The sequence below is a fragment of the Triturus cristatus genome, chromosome 4_1 (assembly GCF_964204655.1).
Source record: "Triturus cristatus chromosome 4_1, aTriCri1.1, whole genome shotgun sequence".
In the NCBI taxonomy this organism is placed as follows: Eukaryota; Metazoa; Chordata; class Amphibia; order Caudata; family Salamandridae; genus Triturus; species Triturus cristatus.
This window is the reverse complement of record NC_140585.1, coordinates 308,463,464-308,487,656: the sequence shown is the minus strand read 5'-3', so window position 1 is coordinate 308,487,656 and position 24,193 is coordinate 308,463,464. Positions and strand designations below refer to the sequence as shown.

The 24,193-nt window shown below is 47.1% G+C and overlaps 1 protein-coding gene across 6 annotated transcripts in view; it reads right to left on the bottom strand.

The window, feature by feature from the left end:
• CACNA2D4 (calcium voltage-gated channel auxiliary subunit alpha2delta 4) overlaps positions 1–24,193 on the bottom strand; it is a 1,002,329-nt gene that overhangs the window by 506,259 nt on the left and 471,877 nt on the right. For all 6 annotated transcript variants that reach the window (XM_085652199.1, XM_085652201.1, XM_085652202.1 and 3 more), the window contains 5 exons: positions 19,378–19,445; positions 18,736–18,781; positions 12,376–12,473; positions 7,305–7,398; positions 1,224–1,319 (listed from right to left, as the gene is read on the bottom strand). In XM_085652199.1, the coding sequence (XP_085508325.1) occupies positions 1,224–1,319; positions 7,305–7,398; positions 12,376–12,473; positions 18,736–18,781; positions 19,378–19,445 (402 nt within the window). The remainder of the gene's footprint in view (positions 1–1,223; positions 1,320–7,304; positions 7,399–12,375; positions 12,474–18,735; positions 18,782–19,377; positions 19,446–24,193) is intronic.

Below are 24,193 nucleotides of genomic sequence, written 5' to 3'. Positions count from 1 at the left end.
TAGGCTTCCTTTTTTTGTATGAAATGTAAATCTATCTTAGGTACCATCTCTGGCTCAGAGAAGCAGCCATGGTAAATACATATTTCATCTTTACTAGCACACATATAGTAGCATGCGGGCAATATGAACCGCTGGCAGCAGAGATGATGATAAGAGTGGCAAGCACTAGAGTGACACTGACCCACAAACACTGTGAAATAAAAAGTTACATTCACACACCTTGAACTCATGCACAATTGGGAGAGGGTGAGACCACAAGAGCCCAAGACACAAAGCTGCAAGAAGTGTCCTTAGAAAAACACAATCTACCACGTGGACGGGACAGCGGCCACCCCACTCAACGGCCAGGCTGCAAATGAACACTAATCCATGCATGTCACACCCCACAGCTGGGTTAGCATCAGAACCCTGTACATCTGAGCCAAACCTCATTCATGAACCTGTCGCCTATAGAGAAGCTGGTAAGCCAAGGGATACCCCTTCACGATAACACAAACGGTTCAAAAGAATGGCCAGAGTGCACCATACAAACACTTGGTATAGCAGGTCCAAGCCATCTCAGTACAGCCCTGAAGAATGTGAACATGCAAGCTGCAGCATATGATAACAACTGTGATCACAATACAAAAGACAACATTTTCCAAATGCTACAAAACATCTTAGCATTTCAGAGGTGGGCAAGGTAAATGATTTAATCAAACAGTTAAGACACAACAGAGAATGCAAAACAATATCTGTCTGCGCTCCATGCTCCTTCATTCCACCTGAATATAATACCTCAGAATTAAAGAAGAACAGATGTTGTCCATGAGAAGCATGGACCTTTGGGACAACACCACTTAGACGCAGCACCAGCTTGATGGCCAAGTCTAACACAACCCATACACGACTCCTGCACTTAACCTCCTAATAGCAAAACATGTGACTTGTCAAGTGCCAAAGCAAAAGAAAACGCAAGAGTTTATCAGTTCTAAAGTCGTGGAGAGAGAAGGCAAGTGCTGATGCATGCAGAGTGCCAGACAAAGGACGCCAGCTTCAGATCTTGGTTGTCCCTGGGCAATGGAGGAGTGAGAGGACAGTTTAGGGCCATCTCTTATGTGTGAGCTTCTGCCCACCAGCCCTACTCTTGTGACACACTCTGAACCAGAGCAGGTGACTGGGCATCTACATGGAGACTTTCCCATCTCCAGGCTCTTTTCATTCTTTGATTCTAAAATACTCACTTGTTGGAGAGCTTCTCAGATCCAATGAAGAGGCTGCTCCTCATAAGACCAGCACGTGTCCCCAAAAAGGCCATCTCAATTCCCTCCTCATTGGTTCTGCAGAATAAAAAAAATACACACCTTTTCAGGAAGGAGGGTAGACAGTAGGGTGATTATTTCCTGACCTGATGATGAATCCAAATTTTTCATTTGAGAAGGGAGCCCAATATCCATTAGAACTTAGAAGAAGCAATGTCAATCTATCTATTAGGGAGTCAATCTACTAAATTCAGCCAATAGAATCAAATAAGATTTAAACATTCTACCATAATTGTTCATGGTGATTCTGTGGCCTGTGTTAGCTAGCCTTTCTCCAACTATTATTCGCCCTCGTTCTTGAATCGGTTGTCTTATTGTTTTCATCTGTTTTATTAGTATATATCAAGGCCCCTTTGCCAAATATTCATCTTGAAAAGCAATGACTTAAAGGGCTCTAGTTTAGCATGCTGGCGTCTCACACCACAACATTTCTTAGCAAATCACTTTACTGCTTTGATTTGTTTTAGCAAGGGAAATAAATCAAAATACCTCTTAGACAACAAAACAAAACTATAGGGAAGGCTCATATATTGATATTCATCTCCTGAAGAAGGCTGGCAATTTAATGTCAGCCAAAACATGTAGAGAGTTTCAAAAGCACAAGCACAGATTGTGGTTATGTAGAGATTATTTTGTGACCATCATCCCAATACCTAAAAAAGGTGGACAGGGTGCAAAATTAATGTTTGATCTTTCCTGATTTATAAAGAATACACATGTGATTGTATAATTCTCTATTTCACTTCTCTCACATAGATTACACATCTGAGTTTCACAAGAGCAACTCCACATACGAGTATAGAACTATTATTGATCATCCGTCGTGTATGATCAAGCACAATATCTGTTCAAAACAATTTGTGGGTAAACAATGCATTGTTCCCTTGAATTCTCATCATTTCTACTTGACAAACTAGTTACTTACCTTCGGTAACAATATATTTGTAAGAGACATATATTAGTTATGAGTTCCTTACCTTAGAATTACCCCCAGGCGTCAGACTGGATCCGGAGAATTTTTCTTCAGCAGTACCCCTGCGCGTCAGTAGGTGGCATCGGTCGACTCCGTGTTCATCATTGGCGTCGTGATCGCCAGAATAGCATCGCGGTATCTGCCGCCCCTGCGCACTGACGTCAGTTCTTTACACAACTTTCCATGGCAGAAGTGCAGAGTCATGCAAGACACTTACCACTGGTACACAAAACTAGGGCCTGAAAGGAAGTCCCTTACCCTAGAAGTCAGTTCGCAGAACGGGGAGGATGAGTGGGGCAGTAAGGAATCCATAAGTAATATATGTCTCTTACAGATATATAGTTATCGAAGGTAAGTAACTTCTTCATCTGAAAGAGACTATTAGTTATGGAGTCCTTACCTTAGAATAGATACCCCAGTAATACCAACCCCGGAAAGAGGTAACCACTTTGGGAAGAAAAGAACGTAAAGTTCGAAGGAAAACCTTGTCCGGATGAACAGCAAGGAAAGGAGGCTTAGAAGAAAGAGCCTGAATCTCACTCACTCTGCGAGCAGAGGTGATGGCAACCAGAAAAGCAGCCTTTAAGGTCAAGAGTCTGAGAGGACATTTATGTCGCGGCTCGAAAGGAGCACACATAAGGTAGGTCAGAACAAGATTCAAGTCCCACTGGGGCATTACGAAAGGAATAGGAGGAAACATGTGAGTAATGCCCTTAAGGAAACAATTTACAATAGGGGACTTGAAAAGAGAAGGTTGATCTGGAAGGCAACGAAAGGCCAAAATTGCCGAAAGATAGCTCTTGAGAGTGCCTGCTGGGTCAAAGAAAGAATGAAAAGGAGGACCTCTGAAAGAGGGGCAGAAAGGGGATCCACAGCCTTTGCTGTGCACCATACTACAAATTTGTTCCATCTACAGGCGTATACCGTTTTGATAGAGGGATGCCTGGCTGCCAAGATAACATTAGAGGCTTTGGGAGGAAGGTCGAAAGCTGTCAACTGTTGCCACTCAATCTCCATGCAAGGAGGTGGAAGCTGTAGGTTCGGATGGAGGACCGTCCCCTGCTGCTGCGACAGAAGATTCTCCAGAAGGGGCAGTCTGATCAGAGGATCAATGGCCATCTTCAAGAGCTCGGGATACCAGACTGTCCGTGCCCAGTCCGGAGCCACAAGAATGACTTGGGCCGGGTCGCGCTTAATCTTCTTCAGCACTCTGGACAGAAGTGGTATAGGGGGAAAGGCGTATAGTAGACCGCAAAGCGTTGCTCAGCGAGTGCCGCCTTGGAAATACCAATGTGCAGAACTGCTGACATTGCACGTCCCGTGCGTAGCGACTAGATCTAAACAAGGCTCTCCGCACTGCTGAAAGAGACCTAGCACCACCTCTGAGTGAAGACGCCATTCGTGATCCATCATGCACTGGCGGCTGAGTTCATGCTCCCTGGCGTTCAGAGAACCTGCCAGATGTTGACCCACCAGGGACATGCCCTGACATTCCAGCCAAATCCAAAGGTGAAGAGCCTCTTGAAATAGGGTCCAAGACCCTACCCCTCCCTGTTGCAGTAGCACATGGTGGTGGTGTTGTCCGTGAACATCTGCAATACTCTTCATTTGCCAGAAGGAAGGAATGCCTTTTCGTGCAAGACAAATCGCCCGAAGCTCCAGAAGGTTGATGTGGAGCCCGGACTCCTCCTTATATCAGAGGCCTCTGGTCTCTGCCTGCCTCATGTGGCTGCCCCACCCCAGAAGTGATGCATCCGTCACCACTGTGAACTCTGGTTGGGGAAGGGAGAGGGATCTGCCGCTGACCCAATCCTGGTTTGTTAGCCACCACTGCCATTGGTGTGCCATTGGACGCAATTGGAAAGATTCCCCTGATGCTGTGCCCACAGGAACTTCAGGTCCCACTGAAGAGCCTGCATATGCCACCTGGCATAGTCTACCAGTAGGATGCAGGAGGCCCTGAGGCCCAGAAGCCTCTGATTCATTCTGACCGAAACCTGGGATAGAGGCTGAAAGATAGAAATCATAGTCCGAATATCTCAGACTCGCGGTTAGGCTTGAAACTGTGCTGTGTCCAGAACTGCCCCGATGAAAAGGCGCTTCTGAGAGGGAATCAGTTGTGACTTCGGCACGTTGATAATGAACCTTAGTAAATGCAGGAGGTCTGCCTGGGGCGAGCTTGCCTTCAACAGCCAGTCATCGAGATAGGGAAGACTGGAACCCCTGATCAGCGCAGATAAGCTGCGACCACCGCCATCACTTTCGTGAACACCCGAGGGGCGCTGGTAAGGCCAAAGGGGAGCACGGTGAACTGAAAATGCTGGTGGCCTACCGTGAACCGTAGGTAATGGCAGTGGGCAGGCATGTGAAAATAGGCGTCCTGCAAGTCCAATGCTACCATCCAGTCTCCAGGGTCGAGGGCGGACAGGACCTAAGCCAGTGTCAACATTTTGAACCTCTCCTTTCGGAGGAAGCGGTTGACGTTCCTGAGATCCAAGATAGGATGCAGGCCTTTGTCCTTCTTGGGTACCAGCAAGTAGAAATAACAACCATGACCTACTTTTGCCACAGGAACGCGCTCAATGGTTCCCTTCGCCAAGAGAGCCGTAACATTCTGACAGAGTAGGGCCAAGTGATCCTCCGACATGTGATGGGATTGCGATGGCATGGATGGAGGGGTAGTCTAGAAGGGGAGGGAGTCGCCCATTTAGACTATCTGCAAAACCCACCTGTCTGACATGATGGTTTGCCAGTGAGGGAGGTGATGGCGCTGAAAAGTCAGACGAGGAGGGCTTGGAGGCTGCTGCAGAGGGGGTGCTGGTGGACTGCCCTGCCCGCTGGCCCCCAGACCCACGACGCTAGATCCCATGTCCCCGTCCATGCAGAGGCTGGACAGCTTGGGCAGGCTTGTAACTCTGGGCAGAACATGGCGGGGAACCCCTTCCGTAGCCACGAAAGGGACGAAAAGCAGACTGCGGGGTGAGAGGTGGTAGAGAGGCCCAAGGATCTGGCCCTAGCACTGGAATACTTAAAGCGCTCGAGCGCGTTGTCCGCTTTGTCGCCAAACAAGCAACGGCCATCAAAGGGTATGCCCAAAAGTGTTGATTGTACATCACCCGAGAAGCCAGTGGACCTCAGCCAGGCATAGCGTCGCAGGGCTACCGACGTTGAAATCGCCCTGCCTAGCGAGTCCGCGGTGTCCAGTCTACATAGTATGGCGAACTTGGCTGCGTCTCTCCCTTCCGCAATCGTACAGAGAGTAAACCCGGGCCTCCTCCGGGCACTGTGGCAGCACCTGCGCGACTATGTCTGACACAGAATAGGAGTAACGGCCCAAGAGACATGCGGTGTTCACCGAACGCAGGCCTAAGCTGGCAGAAGAAAACATCTTCTTCCGAAAATGGTCCAGCTTCTTCGATTCCCTATCAGGTGGAGCAGCAGGGAATGCACCCTTGGAAGTCGATGCTTGGACCACCAAGCTCTCGGGGGTAGGGTGTTGGGAGAGGAAAATGGGGTCGCCCGGGACCGGGTGGTGGCGTTGGGCAATCCTCCTATCTACAGGGGCCCCTGTGCTAGGCTTGGACCAAGTCCCCAGAAGGATGTCCGTGAGGGCCTCATTGAACGGCAGCAGGGACTCCGAAGAGGCCACTGCCGGTTCAAGCACCTCGGTCAGGAGGTTAGTCCTGACCACCACTGTAGGAAGCTCAAGGTTCAAGGCCTTAGCTGCCCTACGCAACATCACAGTATAAGAGGCACCCTTCTCCGTAGACACGGTAGGGGGAGAAAGCATGCCAGGGTCTGGAGAAGTGGGCAGAGGTGTCGCCAATGGATACGGCACCAGAGGAGGTGATGCCGATCTGGATCCAGGCCTGGATCCCTGAGGGCCCTGCAGTGCACCGGCGGAGTCGGGCTGCCCAAAGATGGAGTGGAGGGTTTTGTAAAAACTACAAAGTTGGGCAGGGGTCGCTCCGGTTCCCAGGAAGGGAGGGAGGCTCGGAGTCGACTCAACAGACTCCGGGGGCGGAGCCGGACGACAACCTTCCGCATCCTGCTTCGCGTCAGCCGATGGACGGGGAGATCGTGAAGAGCGATGGAGCTTCTTCACCTTCTTTTTGTGCTTCGACTTACCCGAAGACAAAGACTTTGACCAGGAGTGGTGGTGATGGCTCCACAACCGGTCCTGCGACCTCCCTCTCAACCGGAACCTCGAGCGGCTCCGAGCCGATTGCAGGGCCTCCAGAAGCTTTTGGGACAGCTCCCACAAAGACTTCAGGGCCATGGCCTGACAGTCGGAGCACGACTTTGGGTCGTGGCCGCTCTCCTGACACTAGCGGCACACTAGATGTGGGACAGTCACCGACATCAGCTTGTAGCAAGAGCTACAAGGCTTGAAGCTGGTCCGCCGATGTGACATTCCTGTGCACCAAGTCGAACGACTTTAAAAAGACGTCAACAAAAGTTGAAAAAAAGACAGTCAAAAAGTGACTCGAGGTACCGCTCTCTCCGGATCTGCGCTTGCTGGCACGGAAAAAGAAAGAACTGACGTCAGCACGCAGGGGCGGTGTCTAAGTAGATACCGCAGTGTCATTCCGGCGATCACAATGCCAACGATGAACGCGGAGTCAACCGATGCCACCTACCGACGCGCAGGGGTGCTGCTGAAGAAAAATTCCCCGGATCCAGTCTTATGCCTGGGGGTAATTCTAAGGTAAGGAATCCATAACTATTAGTCTCTTTCAGATATTGCCTGTGTGTTGTTCTTTTTGCCCAGTAATATGTGGGATATAACTTGCTGAAATGGAGCATTTCAGGGCTCTATCAGTCACTCACCAATAGCGAGGCACAATGAAGAATGTCTGAACCAATAGCGGTGGCAGTTGAATGGTTTACTGAAAACAGTGTACTTTAGCTCCATGAGGTAAGATATGATAGGTTATATATTCTTACATGGAGAGTGCTCCTTGACACAGACCTGGAGTGGGTGTAAGGAAATCGACCTGCAACTAATTGCTGTGCTGTTGTGAACTTACTGTGACATGTTCAGGGCAAGCGCTGTCCAATAGGCCTCCATGGGAGCTGTTACCACTGCATCGAAGAGCACCTCTTGAACCAGCTCCTCATCACCTGGGCATGAAAAACAGAGGTAGAAAATAGATGAACAAAGACTGGCCATCTTCCCAAAGCTTAAAAACATATGTGCTGGTCTTGCCTAATCTTTTGCAGCAGTTTGCAACAAGTTTTCAGGACATATTGAATACAACCTTCCCAAGCTAGACAGCTCCAAGAAGAGGAGAAATTCAAACTTCCATCTGTGGTGTATGAGCTCTTTCTGTTCTTCCTCCCCAAACCTGGTCAATACTAGGCTGCAGGACATCTTCGCTGTTGTTGCCTGTGTGCTGGCCAGACATGGCCAACTGAGACCTACTACTGCCCAAGGCTCGAATGTCAGATAGTGAGAAGTCTCAGGGCCTTATGACCACTTCTTTAATCCACTCAACAAAACAGGGCAACCAGCGCATCCCCAAAGTTTCCTGGTAATTAACAACAACTGCAAGGCTATTCCCTGAGCGATCACTTACATTCACAGTACCCAGGGTCAGACTGGCACGTAGGGATATCTGGCAGTGCCCGAAGGTAGACTGATAGGTCAGTTTCTGAGTAGTTTTGTTTTAGGTTTTGGGCCTGTTTTAAAGTCTGGTGGGCTGATGTGTTCTCTTGATTTCCCTGATATCACTACAACAAGTGAATGTCATACGCACAACTGCATGCAGTCTCCCATGCCTTACGAAACACCTATACAGCATGTCTTCACAAGCTCACAACTGCCCTTTGTGGAAATCTGGACACTTTTGTACCTATCACTAATGGGGGCCATGTTTATTTTGGGGTCTGGGACTGTTTTCTCTCCCAGTCTGCCCCTGTCTGTTTCATGTACTTATTCTGAACATTTTAAATAATATTCAAAAGTATATCTACTCACAGAACAATAATTTCCAAATAGATTAAACATTTCGAAGTAGGTACAGAAAGATGGAGTCACTGCAGCGTGTGCAAGGCATGCTCAGGGGGTCCCTGAGTTATGGCCAGGCTGAACTCCAGGCAAGAATGACAATGGGGTTTAGGTGGCACCCAATATTTTGATGTGCCCCTAAACTCTTTGGTTTGGTGACGCAGTCCAGGGGACTGCAAGGACATCATTGAACTTGTGATTAGTGGGCTGAGAGAGAGGAGTGGGAGGAGTTAATGTACAAGGTGCCAGAGTATCAACATCTTTTTCCAAGGAGGCTACACAGTGGTCTTAGTGAATGGGGAGGCCAAAGTAGTGCGTGGATAGAGGTTGGGGGAGTTTAAAGTGGGTAGGATTGCAGTGAGAGGACTAGAGAAAGCACTTCGAGTTACTTCGGAAGGCAGGATCTCCTAGCACCAGTGGTGGGAGTTGGCGCACTGGTGCTGGCTTGCTCGCTGCCCGGGCTAAATTGCATAGGAAAAAGGGGCGGGAGCGTACTGGAAGGAGGTACCAGGCAAAAGATGAAGACAACAGGTTTGTCAACAGATGCCGCTAGGGCAGGGAATATTAATCTGATCAAAGATGTTTGATACGGGGCTTGCACGACAAAGAGCTACATAATCGGCATTCAGACTATTACTTGTTCACCCCAAAATTTTGAACTTCCGGGGTTGCAATTTGAGGCCCAGTGGTACACGAACAAAGCTTTGCCAATGGGCTGGTCCGTGTCTTGTGCATTGTTTGAAAAGTTTAGTTGTTTCTTGCAGCGGATTTTTACATTTGTGATAGGTATGAAAAGAGTGGCAAATTATCTTGACAATTCTTTACCAGACGATGCTGGTAAGTTTTCAAGAGCTAATGGCAAACAATGGGTTGCCCCTAGCAGATGAGAACACAGTGGGGCCATGCGCTGTGATATCATTTGCAGGAACTGACATTTATTCTGTGAGGATGGAAGTGTGGTTGCCAGAGGACAAGAAAGAGGCCATGCTGGGACTGCTGGACAGTGTGTTGGCTAGAAAGAAGGTTCAAGTGAAAGATGTGCGAGTTTTACTAGGACATTTGAATGTTGCACGCAGATTAGTGAGGGCAGCATCAAAAGAAAATACAGGGGACCTGGTATACCAAAGGAACTTGGGTAATCAAGCCCTTAAATATAGAAAATGTTCCAAAAGGAGTCACTTAAAAACAACTTTCACTACTTACCCTAGAGCTGACATGTGTAGTTTGACTTGCACAGGGAGCCATTTTTGATGTATACCAAAGAAATGTTGTTATGTGATATAAGGAACCCTTTCCTGTCTTTTGTGGTACTTATAAGAGATTGGTCATCCAGTATTGTTTCCGTACATATTGTTCATTCATTATCCTTGCTGGTCAGGTTGCTACCTTTTTGGCCTGAGGAAGACCCCATTCAAGTGACCGTCAGAGGTCGAAACATCAATTGTTGAGTCTTAACCATATCTGTACTGGATGTCGGATGCTAAGAAATCATGAAAATGTACTTTTGTGTGGATTTCATTCTGTATTGATGTCCTGATGGCTAAGACATATCGATTTATTTGTTATGCATACTGTTTGCTTTAGTTTTGTTTACTCACTTATTTTCACATATACTGCGCCATCACCTGTATCACCTACTTTTTGTATTTGTATAGTCATTTCTACATTTCTACCTATGTTATATAAAATGATCACATTGATTATCTGACTGATTTGTAGCACATTGACTGTGATAAGAGGGCAACGGAATAGGATAGCCCTTGTAGTAGTGAAACTTCTTTAAGTGACTCCTTTTGGAACATTTTCTATATATATGGAGTAGAAGCAGCAGGTTGGACTTTCTGCAGGAAGCTGCGTCTAGCACTATCAGGGTTGTCTCTACCTCATCGCCAAGTGCACTTGTCTTTAGGAGTCAGGGCAAATTTGAAAATGTGGTGCTCATTCTAACAGCAGTTTAAAGCGACATCACTGCAGGGGTTGGGCAAAGAGACCAATTGGAACATGCACATTTTTTCAGATGCAGCAGGTGGGTCAGGTTTCAATCTTCCATGGTAAGGAAGGTGGCATGCAGAGCAGTGGACAGAGGCATGGAAATGAGGTGGTAGGAACATTGCCATTTTAGAGCTCTTCCTGCTGGTGGTGGCTAAAGCATTGTGAGGCGACAAATTTGCAAACAATAAAGTGCTGTTCAACATAGACAACATTTCTGTGGTGAACGTAGTAAATAGGCAGTTGGAGCAGGATCTGAAAGTGCTACAGTTGCTGCGCGTATTCATGCTGGGCTGCACGAAGTAAAATATTGTATTCAGACTGAGGCACATCCAATTGACAATGACATTGTGGATGCTTTGTCGCGGTTTCAGTGGAGGAGGTTCCGTGAGCCTCTACAAAAAAGGCCTGTAAAGATAATGGAGATGGTGATGGGGTCATCAATCAGTCCAAAGGTGGAGGGGAAGGGCGTTCCAGGATTTGGCTGCAAAGTGGGAGAAGGATTGTCCTCCAGGCCGGCTGATGCACAGTGTCTGTGCGAGGGCGCGGTGAGCCGAGCAAAGGTTTCTGGGTGGCTTGTGGAAGTTTAGGCGGTGGTTCATTTATGCTGGTCCTTGGTCGTGGAGGGCTTTGTAGGCGTGAGTCAAAAGCTTGCAATGGCATCTCTTCTGGTGAGTGAGCCAGCTTAGGTCTCTCAAGTGCTGAGAGATGTGGGTCCTCTTAGGGAAGTTGAGGGCCGTCTGGAGTCTTTTCTTGGGTTTGCTGGTGGTGCTCGCATAGAGTGCGTTGCCGTAGTCCAAATGGCTGGTAATGGGGGCCTGTTTCACTGTTTTTCTGGTGCCTGTGTGTAGCCATTTAAAAATTCTAAGGAGCATGCAGAGCATGTGGAAGCAGGCTGAGGAGATGGCGTTGACCTGTCTCATGGAGAGTTCGCTGTCTAGAATGATACTGATGTTGCAGGTGTGATCTTTCGGAGTGGGGGATGGGTCTGAGTTCCAATGGCCACCAGGAGTTGTTCTAGAGGGAGGTGTGGCTGCCAATGATCAGTACTTCAGTTTTGTCCATGTTGAGTTTCAGGCAGTTGTCTTTCATCCAGGCTGAGACATTCTTCATGCAGTTGCAAAGGTTGCACAGCCGGGTTGGAGAAATGTCACAGACTCTCAGTTACTGTCTGAGCGGCAAACCAGGCCGCTTAGACCAATCCCTTCTTTCATGCTGGCAATAGTATTGCCAGCATGAGAGAAGCGCTGGGATTGGCATCTGGGAGCCTGCGCAGTGTGCAGCTGGAGTCGACGATCGTCAGAGAAAGCAAGAAGTCGCCACTGTTGGCAGGGTTACACATCCAGCCTGAAAATCAAAGAGCAGCAATTTTTCAGTGACAACGGGGTACATTTTTCCCTAGTGGGCATGGATTGTACTTAATGCAGATGAGGGAAGCCTTGGGATTGTGCCGATGTCGTGAGACGCCAGCACAGGATGGCAAGCAAGGAGGTGGTTTTTCTGACTGGTGGTTTGGCAGGATGTTGTACAACAAGAAAGAAGTTAATTGCAGCATGGGGGGGGAGGTGAAAACGAGTGGTGGAGAAGATCAAATGGGAGTGTTGAAGTCAACATTTTAGTCACTAGGAACTGAAAGGTTATGGGTGTAGGTGCTGAGGATGGGACATGCACTTGATTTGAGGATGTTTTTGGGTGGTCTTTTAGGAAAAGGGATGGGGGTAAGTTGCAGGATACATTATTGTATAGTGAGGAACTTAGTCTGTTGTAGGCTACATGCCAGGGTTGTTATGGATGTATAAGGTACACCTGAGCCATTACAGCGGCCTTTTTCACACTATCATACAGTGCCAGGGTAGGTGCAGGAGTGCTTCGCTCTGTCCAACGTCTTCTTCTGTCTTGAATGTGTCCTACATTGCCACAGTCCATCCTGTGAGCGACAGGAGGCACAATAAGGTGGGGGCTGAGTCAAGAGGACAGCCATAATGTCGAATCTAAGCCAGTGTCTGATACAACCACGAAGAAGCAGAATCAAGAACCCCTCCATTCACTTGATGCAGACAGACTGACAGACAGCGCCGATGACTATGATAAACTTCACTCACAATCCAGGTCCTGATCTTCCCCCGTCAGGAAGCGGGTCACCGCCTGCAGCTGGGTGAGCTTGCGATGATCAGGGTCGATGTCAGTGACACAGTAAATCCTGTGGAATAAACAAAAAACACAACAGGTCAAGCATTTTCAGCTTATGTGAACATCTGAACTAAGAGTGGCTCAACCCGCTATCAACCCAGACCATCAACCTGTGGTTATTCACTCGTTTGTAAAACACATAACAGTTCAATCTGTAATTCCATTGTCATCACTGGAGTAGAAAGAGGACTGGCAACCAACAGATCATCTAACTGTCTTTAACATGATAGAAGCTCTTCTCACTGTTGATACCTCCGTATACCTCTCTGTAGACGCCTCTGTATACCTCTCTGTAGATGCCTCCCTGTACCTCTCTGTAGATACCTCTGTGTACCTCTCTGAAGATACCTCTGTGTTCCTCTCTGTAGATACCTATGTGTACCTCTCTGTAGATAGCTCCCTGTACCTCTCTGTAGATAACTACGTGTACCTCTCTGTAGATGCCTCCCTGTACCTCTCTGTAGATACCTCTGTGTACCTCTCTGTAGATGCCTCCCTGTACCTCTCTGTAGATACCTCTGTGTACCTCTCTGTAGATACCTCCCGGTACCTCTCTGTAGATACCTACGTGTACCTCTCTGTAGATACCTCGATGAAGATACCTCCCTGTACCTCTCTGTAGATACCTCCCTGTACCTCTCTGTAGATACCTCCCTGTACCTTTCGGTAGATACCTCCCTGTGCCTCTCTGAAGATACCTCCCTGTGCCTCTTTGAAGATACCTCCCTGTGCCTCTCTGTAGATATCTCCCTGTACCTCTCTGTAGATACCTCTGTGTACCTCTCTGTAGATACCTATATGTACCTCTCTGTAGATACCTCCATGTACCTCTCTGTAGATACCTACGTGTACCTCTCTGTAGATACCTCGATGAAGATACCTCCCTGTGCCTCACTGGAGATACCTCTCTGTAGATACCTCCCTGTACCTCTCTGTAGATACCTCCCTGTAGCTCTCTGTAGATACCTCCCTGTACCTCTCTGAAGATACCTCCCTGTGCCTCTCTTTAGATACCTCCCAGTACCTCTCTGTAGATATCTCCCTTTACCTCTCTGAAGATACCTCCCTGTACCTCTCTGTAGATACCTCTGTGTACCTCTCTGTAGATACCTCCCTGTACCTCTCTGTAGATACCTCTCTGTACCTCTCTGTAGATATCTCCCTGTGCCTCTCTGAAGATACCTCCCTGTGCCTCTCTGAAGATACCTCCCTGTACCTCTCTGTTGATACCTCCCTGTACCTCTCTGTAGATTCCTCGCAGTACCTTTCTGAAGATGCCTTCCTCTACCTCACTGTAGATACCTTCCTGTACCTCTCTGTAGATGCCTCCCTGTACCTCTCTGAAGATGCCTCCCTGTACGTCTCTGAAGGCACCTCCCTGTACCTCACTGAAAATACCTACCTGTAATTCTCTGAAGATACCTCTCTCTCTCTCTCTGAAGATACCTCCCTGTGCCTCTCCGTAGATACCTCCCTGTACCTCTCTGTAGATACCTCCCTGTACCTCTCTGTAGATACCTCCCTGCCAGCCTTGGGCGCAGAGTTTCACACCACAACCAACCAGATCGGCTACAAAAATCCAATCATATTGCTCCCTCCTTGAGGGGGTTACACCACCCAGTCCCCTTGCATGTCTTCCATTAAATCCATTCATGGCCATTTTCAACCATAAGCCAATGCTACACGGTCTGAAATGGCATTTGCACCCTTTTTATCGCATGCTGCCCTTAAGAGCTGAGCACTTCTGCATAGAGAGATAGTTTACACCCAAAGAGCACCCGGCCATGCCATGGACGACCCCTGGAGTGCAATTTAGCGCCTTCTATATCCTTATCATAATTCTGGGCTAAAATATATGAAGAATGCTTCTTTCAAGTTGACCTTTTACAGAGGTTTTTCATGCATAATGATGATACTGTGGAGATAAAATCCAATTCCGGTCGCCTTCTGAGTGGCGATGTAGTTGTAAAACTGTGTTTGCACCTGCTTTAAAGTCAAGACTTTTGCACAAATTGCACTCAGTCCCAGTGTTCTTGCACTTGCACGTTCCTCCAGGTCGAACCAGAGAATAGGCTCGCAGAACAGTGCGTTAAGGAGAGTCTCTGGGTGGTGTCTGCAGCCGCTTTTACCGCTCTACGCAGAATGAAGATGTAGGTGCAGGACCATTCTTTAGCATTAAACAAGTATAGATAAGACCTACTTCGCTAACTAGGAATTGTCACTGGTTGCCACGGATACCTGGTCAGAGTTGCAATCCCTGTACCTCCCTTTGGTACCCTTGGTACAACCATCGCCACCTTTGCTGAAGTCAGAGATAGGAGCCTGGTAAAGAGGGCGCGAGGCTCCATCCTCTCCATGAAGTTTCTATTCCTTGTTCCTCCATTAGCCACTCAGCAGCTATTGACCGGTGACGGAGGGAGAAATGGGCTATCGTTGGTAATAATGGTAGGCAGAGGCTCACTTCCGCTACCCCAGTTATTTCCTTGAATTGACATCCATGCCCTTTCCCTATTTGGCCAAAACTGAATGCTAGGGAAAGACTGACGCACATGGAAGATGATCAGTTTCCCAAGAGACTGCCACAATGTGGGTTGCTTTTGCTGCTGAGGTAGAATACTACTCGTGGGTCCTGTTGCAAACTCGAAACTTAAAAAATGCAAGTTAAGTGAATTCGGAGAAAATCAAATGAAACTCTGGTTTTGTGAGAACCCTACATCCCATTCCCCAAACACTCCTGCATTGGGTTTGACTGGCCCCCAATGCTTGCATGATCCATACAACTGTGAATCTTGGCTCCTCCCCGCTACAAAGATCCCCCGCTCCAGTAATAGGAACCTCCACTCTGGCAGAACAGATGTGCGCTCCTCAACCTAATGCCAGGGACAAGGTATAGCATTGGCGGCCTAGTTTCGGAATACACACACGGTCCACGTGTCGCTATACGTTGATAAAGCAAGCCCCTCTACTACACCAAACACAAGGTCATCAGGCGCTCTTCAAAGGTCCGCCCCAAAATGCAGATCGTCCTTAATGTGAGGGTTCTCACCCCAGACCCAAGGGTCCTTCACACATTATTTCAGACAGGGCAGGGTGATTGGTCTGGAATGCTCCTTTCCACTATAAAGCATCATCTGCTCTACTGCAACACTCAGGCTGGGTCCACCCACTGCACTAGAGGGTCAAACACGTATAATAACTGCTGTTTACATAGCTATGTACAGAGCACCAACACAAGAACTGAATTGTCTGTAGGAACTTTAATATCAGGCGCTGGTATTGGTATTACCAAGCTCAAAGGTATTCATGCCATTTACCTCTGAATGATGAAAGGCTGAGCTCAACTTGGCAGGGTTTGGACCTGGGACCTGGAAATACTTGGGTGGGTGCTCAACAGACTGTCCTCCATCACCTACATACGTATGATGTGGTCTTCCGCTGGACTGTGTGAACACCACATTCAGCTCCCCCACAGGCTGACCAAAATTCAGCAACGACATGCCACAGCTCTTAGATGCCCACGTAGAATAGTAGGCAACCTGCCATCAACGTCAGCAGTAGCCAATAGGATAAAAGCATACATTTCTCCATCAGAGTGGCCAGTGTTAGGTGCATTATGTATCAGTAAGGTAAATTATTTAGTAGTTGCAAAAACAGCACTTGTTACAAGTTGATGCCATACAATGGGGCATAACAAGCAGTTTCGGTGCTTTCAGCACCAAAATCCACCTGTCTTTATACTTACTGGCCATTTTCTTCCCCGACAAATATCGGCGCGTTTCATCTACTGAAATGTATGGGGGGGTTCAAACCTTACTACAAAACTTCTACTTGCGATATGTGCAGTACCAGGAGTTACGGCACATGCAGAAGTATATGTATAAGTTAGTATTCAGGCCTTAGAGTAGGCTGTAGGATTGACACAAGGGGGCAGACAGTACTAAGAACTTTGCATATTTCTTATCACTAGCACTGCAATCTCTTGGTCTTGAAAAATAATTGATTAATTAAACCTCTATGAATCTCCTTGTTTCCATGGTTGCCACCAGGGCTTGCTTTAGGGTAGTGCAACCGGTGCAGCCACACCTGGTGCTGAGTTCGGCAGGTGTTGTGTTCGGAAATAACCCATGGGCTTTAACTGTAGAATTCCTTGTGCATCTAGCATGTTTCAGACAACAATAAAAAAAAAGAGATAACTCTAGTGGTTAATGTTCCTGCTGCAGAGACAGTAGTTTTGTCTAGTGGCAGTTTTGACTCATCATAAAGTAGAGCAGAGGGTTACTACGCTTTCTACAAAAAACGTGTACCATGCAGATCACAGAACTGTATTTATGTGGATAGCTCAGTGGGTTACTGCTTTTGTCACATCACTCCTTTTGTTACTTGCAGTTCATAATTTACAATCCTAATTCAGCACAGTGACCTATGAACTGTCATTAAAGAACTGCATGGTGTAGGTTAGGAAGTTACGTTTTCTTTCCCAGTCTTTCATTCTCCTAATGCTGCTAAAAGGGTTTGCCTTGTATAGAAATACATTCTTATTCGTAAAGCCAACACCATACGTTTGAATGCCGGGTTTGTGCTTTTTCAGACCCAAACTCTTGAAATATACTGCCTCCCAGTATGGATGACATGATTCCTGCACCTTGTAATCCTCAGTGCCGTATGTAACATTTCCTATGGACTGATTTATGATTCATTGTCAGTATATAGTTTATATGTCATGTAAAGTGCCCTGACACCATACTCTGGTATGAATAGCGCTACAAACAAACTAAAGGCATGTGCCTGAGGGGCTATGAAGAGACGAGGGGCTCTGCTGGATGGTGGTAGTGACGGAACCCGAGAAGAAAGAGGACATTGGGGTGTGGGGGAGGGGGGCAAAAAAGATTGTCGCACTGGGCGTCACCAGCGCTAAAGCCGGCCCTGGTTGCAACTTCCTCTACCATGCCGCGGTCCAAGGATAAGTTGTCAGAGTAAGGAAGCGCTGGCAGAGGGCTGCTGGGATGTCTAACTGGCTCCAGATACACAAACGTGTTAATTGACTTCCTGGCGTGGGACAACCCATGACGGACTTTCCATATCTAGATAATGATGTGAAATGCCCCATGAAACAAAAAAAGATGTCAGTGAGATCTTTATGATGAGTACCATAATGGCAAATACCAGTCTGACAAACATTCCTGTTCGTGGTTTTTAAACTGTGGGGGACCCTCCCCTGTTGCCCATAAATCTTTACTCATTTCCTTACTGGTTCATCATTTTTTTGTTGCCCTTGTTTAACCTCCATAAAACCCTCCTTCTTTGCCTCCCACTCTTCCGTTTTGGTTGTGTTGCTCTCTTATCTCTGACACTAGTGCTGTTGCGCCTCTGGCATTCACCAACAGTGCAGCTTCCTCCACTTCAGGTTTAAGTCTGCGTGCTTAGGCCCTCTTTCTCACCATAATTAGCAAATATGGATTTGTCAAGTTTGTTTCATTAGAATTAGAAAGCGCCAGCTAGCCGAACTAAAGTATACGAAAAAGTGATGGATGGAATGCTTGAATTCATCTCAGCCACTGCTGATCACTCAGGGCTGCATCCACGCCTGTCGTTATTTTGCACACCACGCCACCTCAGTTTGGACCCAGCTGTATGCAAATTAGAAGATCCTGCCCAAATATGTACATTTCAGCCCAGACTATAGGCCAGGTCCTCCCTGAACTGGAACACAAGCAGGTTTAGCCCTTATTTGGGCTCGTCAGTCTGGTGTGTCATGGTTCCAGTGGCACCGCGAGAACGGGACCCAAGTCTGGGCATAACCATCGCACTTAGGGTATCTTACTAAAGTGTACAAAAAATGAAGGATGGAATACTTGAACTAATGTCGGCCACTGCTAATCACTCAGGGCCGCATCCCTGTCCATCATTATTTAGCACACAATGCCACCTCAGTTTGGACCCAGCGAAATGTAAATCAGTCTCGCTCCACTATGAACAGTCCTCCCTGAACCGGAACACAAGCAGCCAAGACCAATTTCACCCTGCCAGGTGAACCAGGTGATGGCACCAATTTTCCATCTGCTGTCCAAAATCAGTGGCTACTCATGCCAAGAGTACAATCTATTGATTCTTGTGTTACACAGGCTTAACAAGCTCCTTGTCCACTGAACAATCCCAGACCACCACCAAACTACAACTGCAGCTCACGGGGCTGACTTCCCACGGCAAACTAGTGCAAAATATTTTAACACGTGCGTTGCCCTCCAATCGCATTGAGTCAGCATAACACTCACCACTCATTGGCCAACGACAGGTCCGGCTGTAGCAGGTCATGCAATCCTACAAGAAACAAGAATTTTGATAGTATTCTGCCAGTTCCAAATAACAGTGCCATCAGACTCCATGTAGTCATGCGATGCCTCCCCATTTTGCGTAGGTCATCTGATGTCCATGCATGGCATGTCAATCTGCCGTATTCTACAGCAGAGTGGATTCTTGGCACCTAAGCTCACATCTTGATGGAACTTTCATAGTTAACAAGAAGGCAAAACAACCATCTTTAGCCATAAGATAATTAGAGACTCCTTAAACATAAGAAGGATCATGGGCCACGGAAAGGTGGGTGTGCATGATCCATGCATACACCCAGAAGGCGTTAGTCTGCACATTGCCCATCTCTCACTAGATCTTCTGCATATAAACTTTGGAACTCAATACCCAATGATTTTTGAGTTGAGATTTGCCTTGGATGGATTTCCAAAGAAACACTTGAAAATATGATAGAAAGTGTTGGCTTGGGGTGAAATGTGTGTATTCTGCACACTGTGTAGTGCAGAAGCTTCAAAAGAAGGGCAATCATTGCCAGTCGCTTAGAAGTCAGGTTGGTAGAGTTCAAATGAGTTTGTCCCTCTTGTCTCACAGCACACATTACCTACCTTCCTCAACACTGGTGTTCCCAAGTAGAATGTATTCCCCATGCCCTCTGGACAGGACAACTCCAAGGCTGCAGATAGAAAAGCAGAATGTTTTAGTAATGTATACGTTCAACATCCAATGTTCCCATTAATAGCAATCAGGTTCACCTCTGCGGAACAACAACACAACTGAACAACGCTAGTAAATGTCATTAAAGAACTCACGAAGAGCTTCCTGGCAGGCATAAGCCCGTTGAAAAGGGTGGGGAGTGTGGACTTCTTGACACCCATAAATCAAACTCAATTTGTGAAATTTGGTGTTCCAAGGTGTGGTTTACCTTGGAAGTTTGTGAACATTCACAAACATTGTTTTTTGTTGGCATTCACACACTCTTCTCCTTCCTTTTCCACTCTTGAAAGAGCCGGAGATTTACTTACAGGGAGGGGAGGGGAAAGGATCAATCCCACACATGCTAGGGGTGGAGGAGACAGGGTTTCTCTAGTGGGAACATATTTCTATATGGAGGAAAACATGTAATAATGCTTGGGTATCCTATTCCCCCAGTGCAGAGGTCTCCACTATGGGGGAATAGGGTCCCGCTGGGTATCACATGATCTTCCTTGGAATGCACTTGGATACCGGTACGGTACCTTCTGCAGCTTTCCATGCTGGGAATATTTGGGAATTCCAGAAGGTCATAAATTTACACTTGCAGGAATGAGTAAATATGTGAGTGCAGATTTACGACTTTCTTTGTGAATCAGGCCCAAAATATTTTGCTTTTGTCATGAAAGTAAACTTGAATTCATGACCAGTGCCTCATTAGTCTGCAGTGATATAGGCCAGAAGGATTCTATTCTACAAGCTCAGTTCTCTCAATGGAAAAACATATGTGGGATTTGGGTCCTTTGAGACCAATCATGGGTTGTGGTGTTGCCAGATTCAGAGGAGTCACACCGCCACCATGGCAAAAGTCTGTTTAGTGTTGCATTGGCAGTCAATTGGTTAATACTCGTGAGCTGTGGATTCTAGCATAAAGCGGAACCCTTGAATTACAGATAATGTCGAAATGTTTACTTGCCCTTCTGGAAGTGATTACAAGTTATACAACATCTCAAATGGCCAGCGTTGCTGCTGGACGGTGTGGGCATAATACAAGCCCCGGTCAGTCACTGGGACGGTAAATGTAATCAGTCCTTTCAATGGTTGGATCAATGACAGATCTACTTCATGGATCTGGCAAACCAGCCCACAGGAGCAGAGCATCCTGCCACAGATCTCAGTCTAGTGGACGTGCACAGGCTCCACCAGCAGGGGTTTACAATGTCTTCCCAAGTCCTAAATGGTCTGCTCAATCTTTCCCCCCACATAGCCATGAGGACACCATTGTTGGAATCTATAACAAACATCTAAATATTTGTGTACAGATCCAAGATAAGCAACTAGATAGAAAAGAATGCATACGTAGGGCATCTGGTTATCATTAGGGTTGACTGCAATTGTAAACAAATCGGGAAATGCAGAGATGTTTATTAGGCACAGAAAGGTTCTAGATTCAAAGTCTCCTTGAAAGGCAACCATAGGACTCAGGAAAGTGTAAGGGGCACTAGGCCAGGAGCAAAGATGGACGAGGAAGTAGCTGCCGACACTGGGAATGCGGAACATTAATGCAACAGCGTAAAATTATGACACTTCGGATGACTTATGCATTTAGACAGTGATTGATATTACCGACTTTGAACATTGTTTAAAGGAATACATTAGGAGCACCAGTTGCGTTACAGAGGGACACATGCATATTTGTTTGTTAGGTACGGGGAGATTAAGTGATTTGCCCAGAATCACAGGATGTCGAGCGTTGTTGTCTATAATCGAACACGGTTCCCCAGAGTTGAGGTCGACCGCCCTAGCCATTTGGCCACATCCTTTTAGCTTGCTGATTAGAGTCCAATGTACTTGTAGGGAATCCAATGTAGAGCTTGTTGGCACAATCAAGATGTGAGAGCAAGGATAGCTATTGATGCCGGTACTCTGTACAAAAGGCCTACATTATGTTATGGTATGTCATATTGATTTGTATAGCACACTAATCACCCAAGAGAGTATCCGGGCGCTGGGGCAAATGTGTTGGTGTGTGGTCTCCAAAGTGCTTATACGAAAAGCCAGGTCTTCCGCTTCTTGTTATGTTATGTTATGTTATATATGCATTTATAGCGCGCACAGATACTCTGGAGTGTCCCGGCGCGAATCTATGGGGGTAGGAGATTGAACTCAAGCAAGTACCAAGAAATCAGTATTAATTACATAGGCAAGCTTTTTTTTAAACTTACCCAAATCCTGGATGGAGCGAAGACTGAGTGGAAGAGAATTCCAAACCGTGGTTGCCTTCACAGTAAAGGAGCTACCGCCAATCCTCTGTCGCTGAAAGCGAGGGACATAGGCCAAATAAAGAGACGCGGAGCGCAAAGCCCGCCCCGGTACATAGAATTTAATCCGCTTTTGCAGATACAGAGGCCCATTGCCATGCAGAGCGCGGAAGGCAAGGATCAGTAGCTTAAATTTCACTCTAACTGCTACAGGTAGCCAGTGAAATGATCGAAGCTGGCTCTGTACACTGTCCCTGGAAGATAGTCCAGATAACAATCTGGCAGCAGTGTTTTGGACTATCTGAAGTTTTTTTAGCAAATATGCCGGAATACCTGAAAAGAGGGCATTAGCATAGTCCAGGCGAGAGAAAATCAGTGCACATATAAGTGTTTGTCTGGCAGAAATAGGCAGTAGGGGAAAGAAACATCTAAAAGATTTAAGTAGACCAAAACAGCCACCTGCCACCTTCATGATGTGTGACTCAAACGATAGGCGCTCATCAAACCAAACCCCTAGATTCTTAGCTGATTTCTCAGATGAGGTTGGACAAGGGTATTCTGGGGGCCAGAGTTGCTCTTTGAAATTAGAGGGAAACTTGCCAAAGAGAAGAACCTCCGATTTTCCTTCATTACATTTGAGCTTTGCCTCCGCCATCCAGTGAAATACTGTGGCCAAGCAGGTTTGGGCTTGGGATACCGGGACAGTATCTGTCTTCCAAGTGAAAAGTAGCTGGGTATCGTCAGCGTAAGCCATTACCTTAGCTCCCAACCCTTCCGCTAGATAGATTAATGGGGTCATATAGATATTAAACAGGAGGGGGCTAAGGGCAGACCCCTGCGGGACTCCCGTAGTGACCCGCTGTTGAGTAGATGAAAACGGTGGTATGGAAATCTGCTCAGTCCGGGCTTCCAGAAATGTGGAACTCAAGAAGGGAGGAGGTGGCTCAGATGTGTTGAGGGAGGTCGTCCAATGTCTTGGGTGTAATGTAGAAGAATAAGCGGCCTCCAGTTTTGTTTTTGTGGATGGGGGAATGTGTGAAAGTGAGAGTGAGGCACAGCGTAGATGTCTGGTCTGTTGGTGAAAGTGTATGAGTCTGTTAAGGTATTCTGGTCCTGTATTGTGTAGGGCTTTAGTGTGCGTGTGAAGTTTGAATTGACGGTGCTTGTGAATGGGGAGCCATTGAAGCTTCTTGAGGAGCAGTGTGATGTGAATGCGGTGTGGAAGGTTGAGTTTGAGTCTTGCAGTGGTGTTCTGGATGGTCTGGAGTTGGTGTAGGAGTTTATTTGGAGATTTCGGCTTTTTCTTTAGATTTGTTGCCATAGGCCAGCCTGGTGGTGATGAGTGCTTGCGTGATGGTCAGTCTGGTGTTCTGAGGCTGTGGAAGCAGGAGGTGCACACTGCGTTGACTTGAGCCATCATGTTGAGTTTGTGTGTAGGATGATCCATAGATTTCCTGCATGGTCTGTGGGTGTTGATCCTATTTCCAATGGCCAAAAGGTGGAGTCCCATGTGGAGGTATTGTTGCAAGAGACCAGTACTTCCATCTTGTTGGAGTTAATTTGCAGGCAGTTGGTTTGCATCCAGTCTGCTACCATGGTCATGCAGTTGGTGAAGTTAGTTCTGGTGGTAGCTGTCTTGTCCGTGAGGGAGAGGATGAGTTGGGTGTCATTGGTGTAAAAGATGAGGGTGATGTCTTGTGATCAGATGAAGCTGACGAGCGATGTCATGTATATATTGAAAAGGTTGAGGGACAATCCCTGTGGGACCCCGCATATCAACCTCTGGGTCTCTGATGTGAAGGGTGACAGCCTGACCCTTTGGGTTCTCCCCATGAGGAAGGAACAGATCCATTTGAGAGCAGATCCTTGTATGCCAATTTCGTGGAGTCTTCTGATGAGGGTGTTATGGAGACAGTGATAAAGGCCGTGTAGAGGTAGAGCAGTTTCTCCTAGGTCCTGGGTGATTTGAAAGTCATCTGTGGTTGCGATGAGTGCTGTTACGGTGCTGTGGTTCTTTCTGAATCCTGACTGAGTGTTGTCTAGAAGATGGTGAAGCTTGAGGTGGGTTGTGAGTTGCTTGTTAATGGCATTCTCAATCACTTTAGCTGGATAGAGAAGCAGGGAGATGGATCGGAAGCTGCTTAGTTGATTCAGGTTAGCTGTGAGCTTCTTGAGGATGGCATTGATTTCTGCAAGTTTCCATTCATCCGGTAAAGTGGCGGACATAATAGAGGTGTTGATGATGTGGGTCGGTTGGTGCTGATTGGTGATGTTCCCAGGTTGTAGAAGTAGTGGGGGCATGGGTCCACTGGAGCCCTGAGTGGATGGTCCGCATGATTGTTGCTGTGTCGTTTCTGGTGAGGTTGTCCATTCAGTTAGCTGGCCATCTTGGTTGGTGGTGGGTAGGTTAGCAATGAGTTCTCTGGAGTTGGGTTAGTGTGCAAAGTTGCCATAGATGTTTGAGATTTTG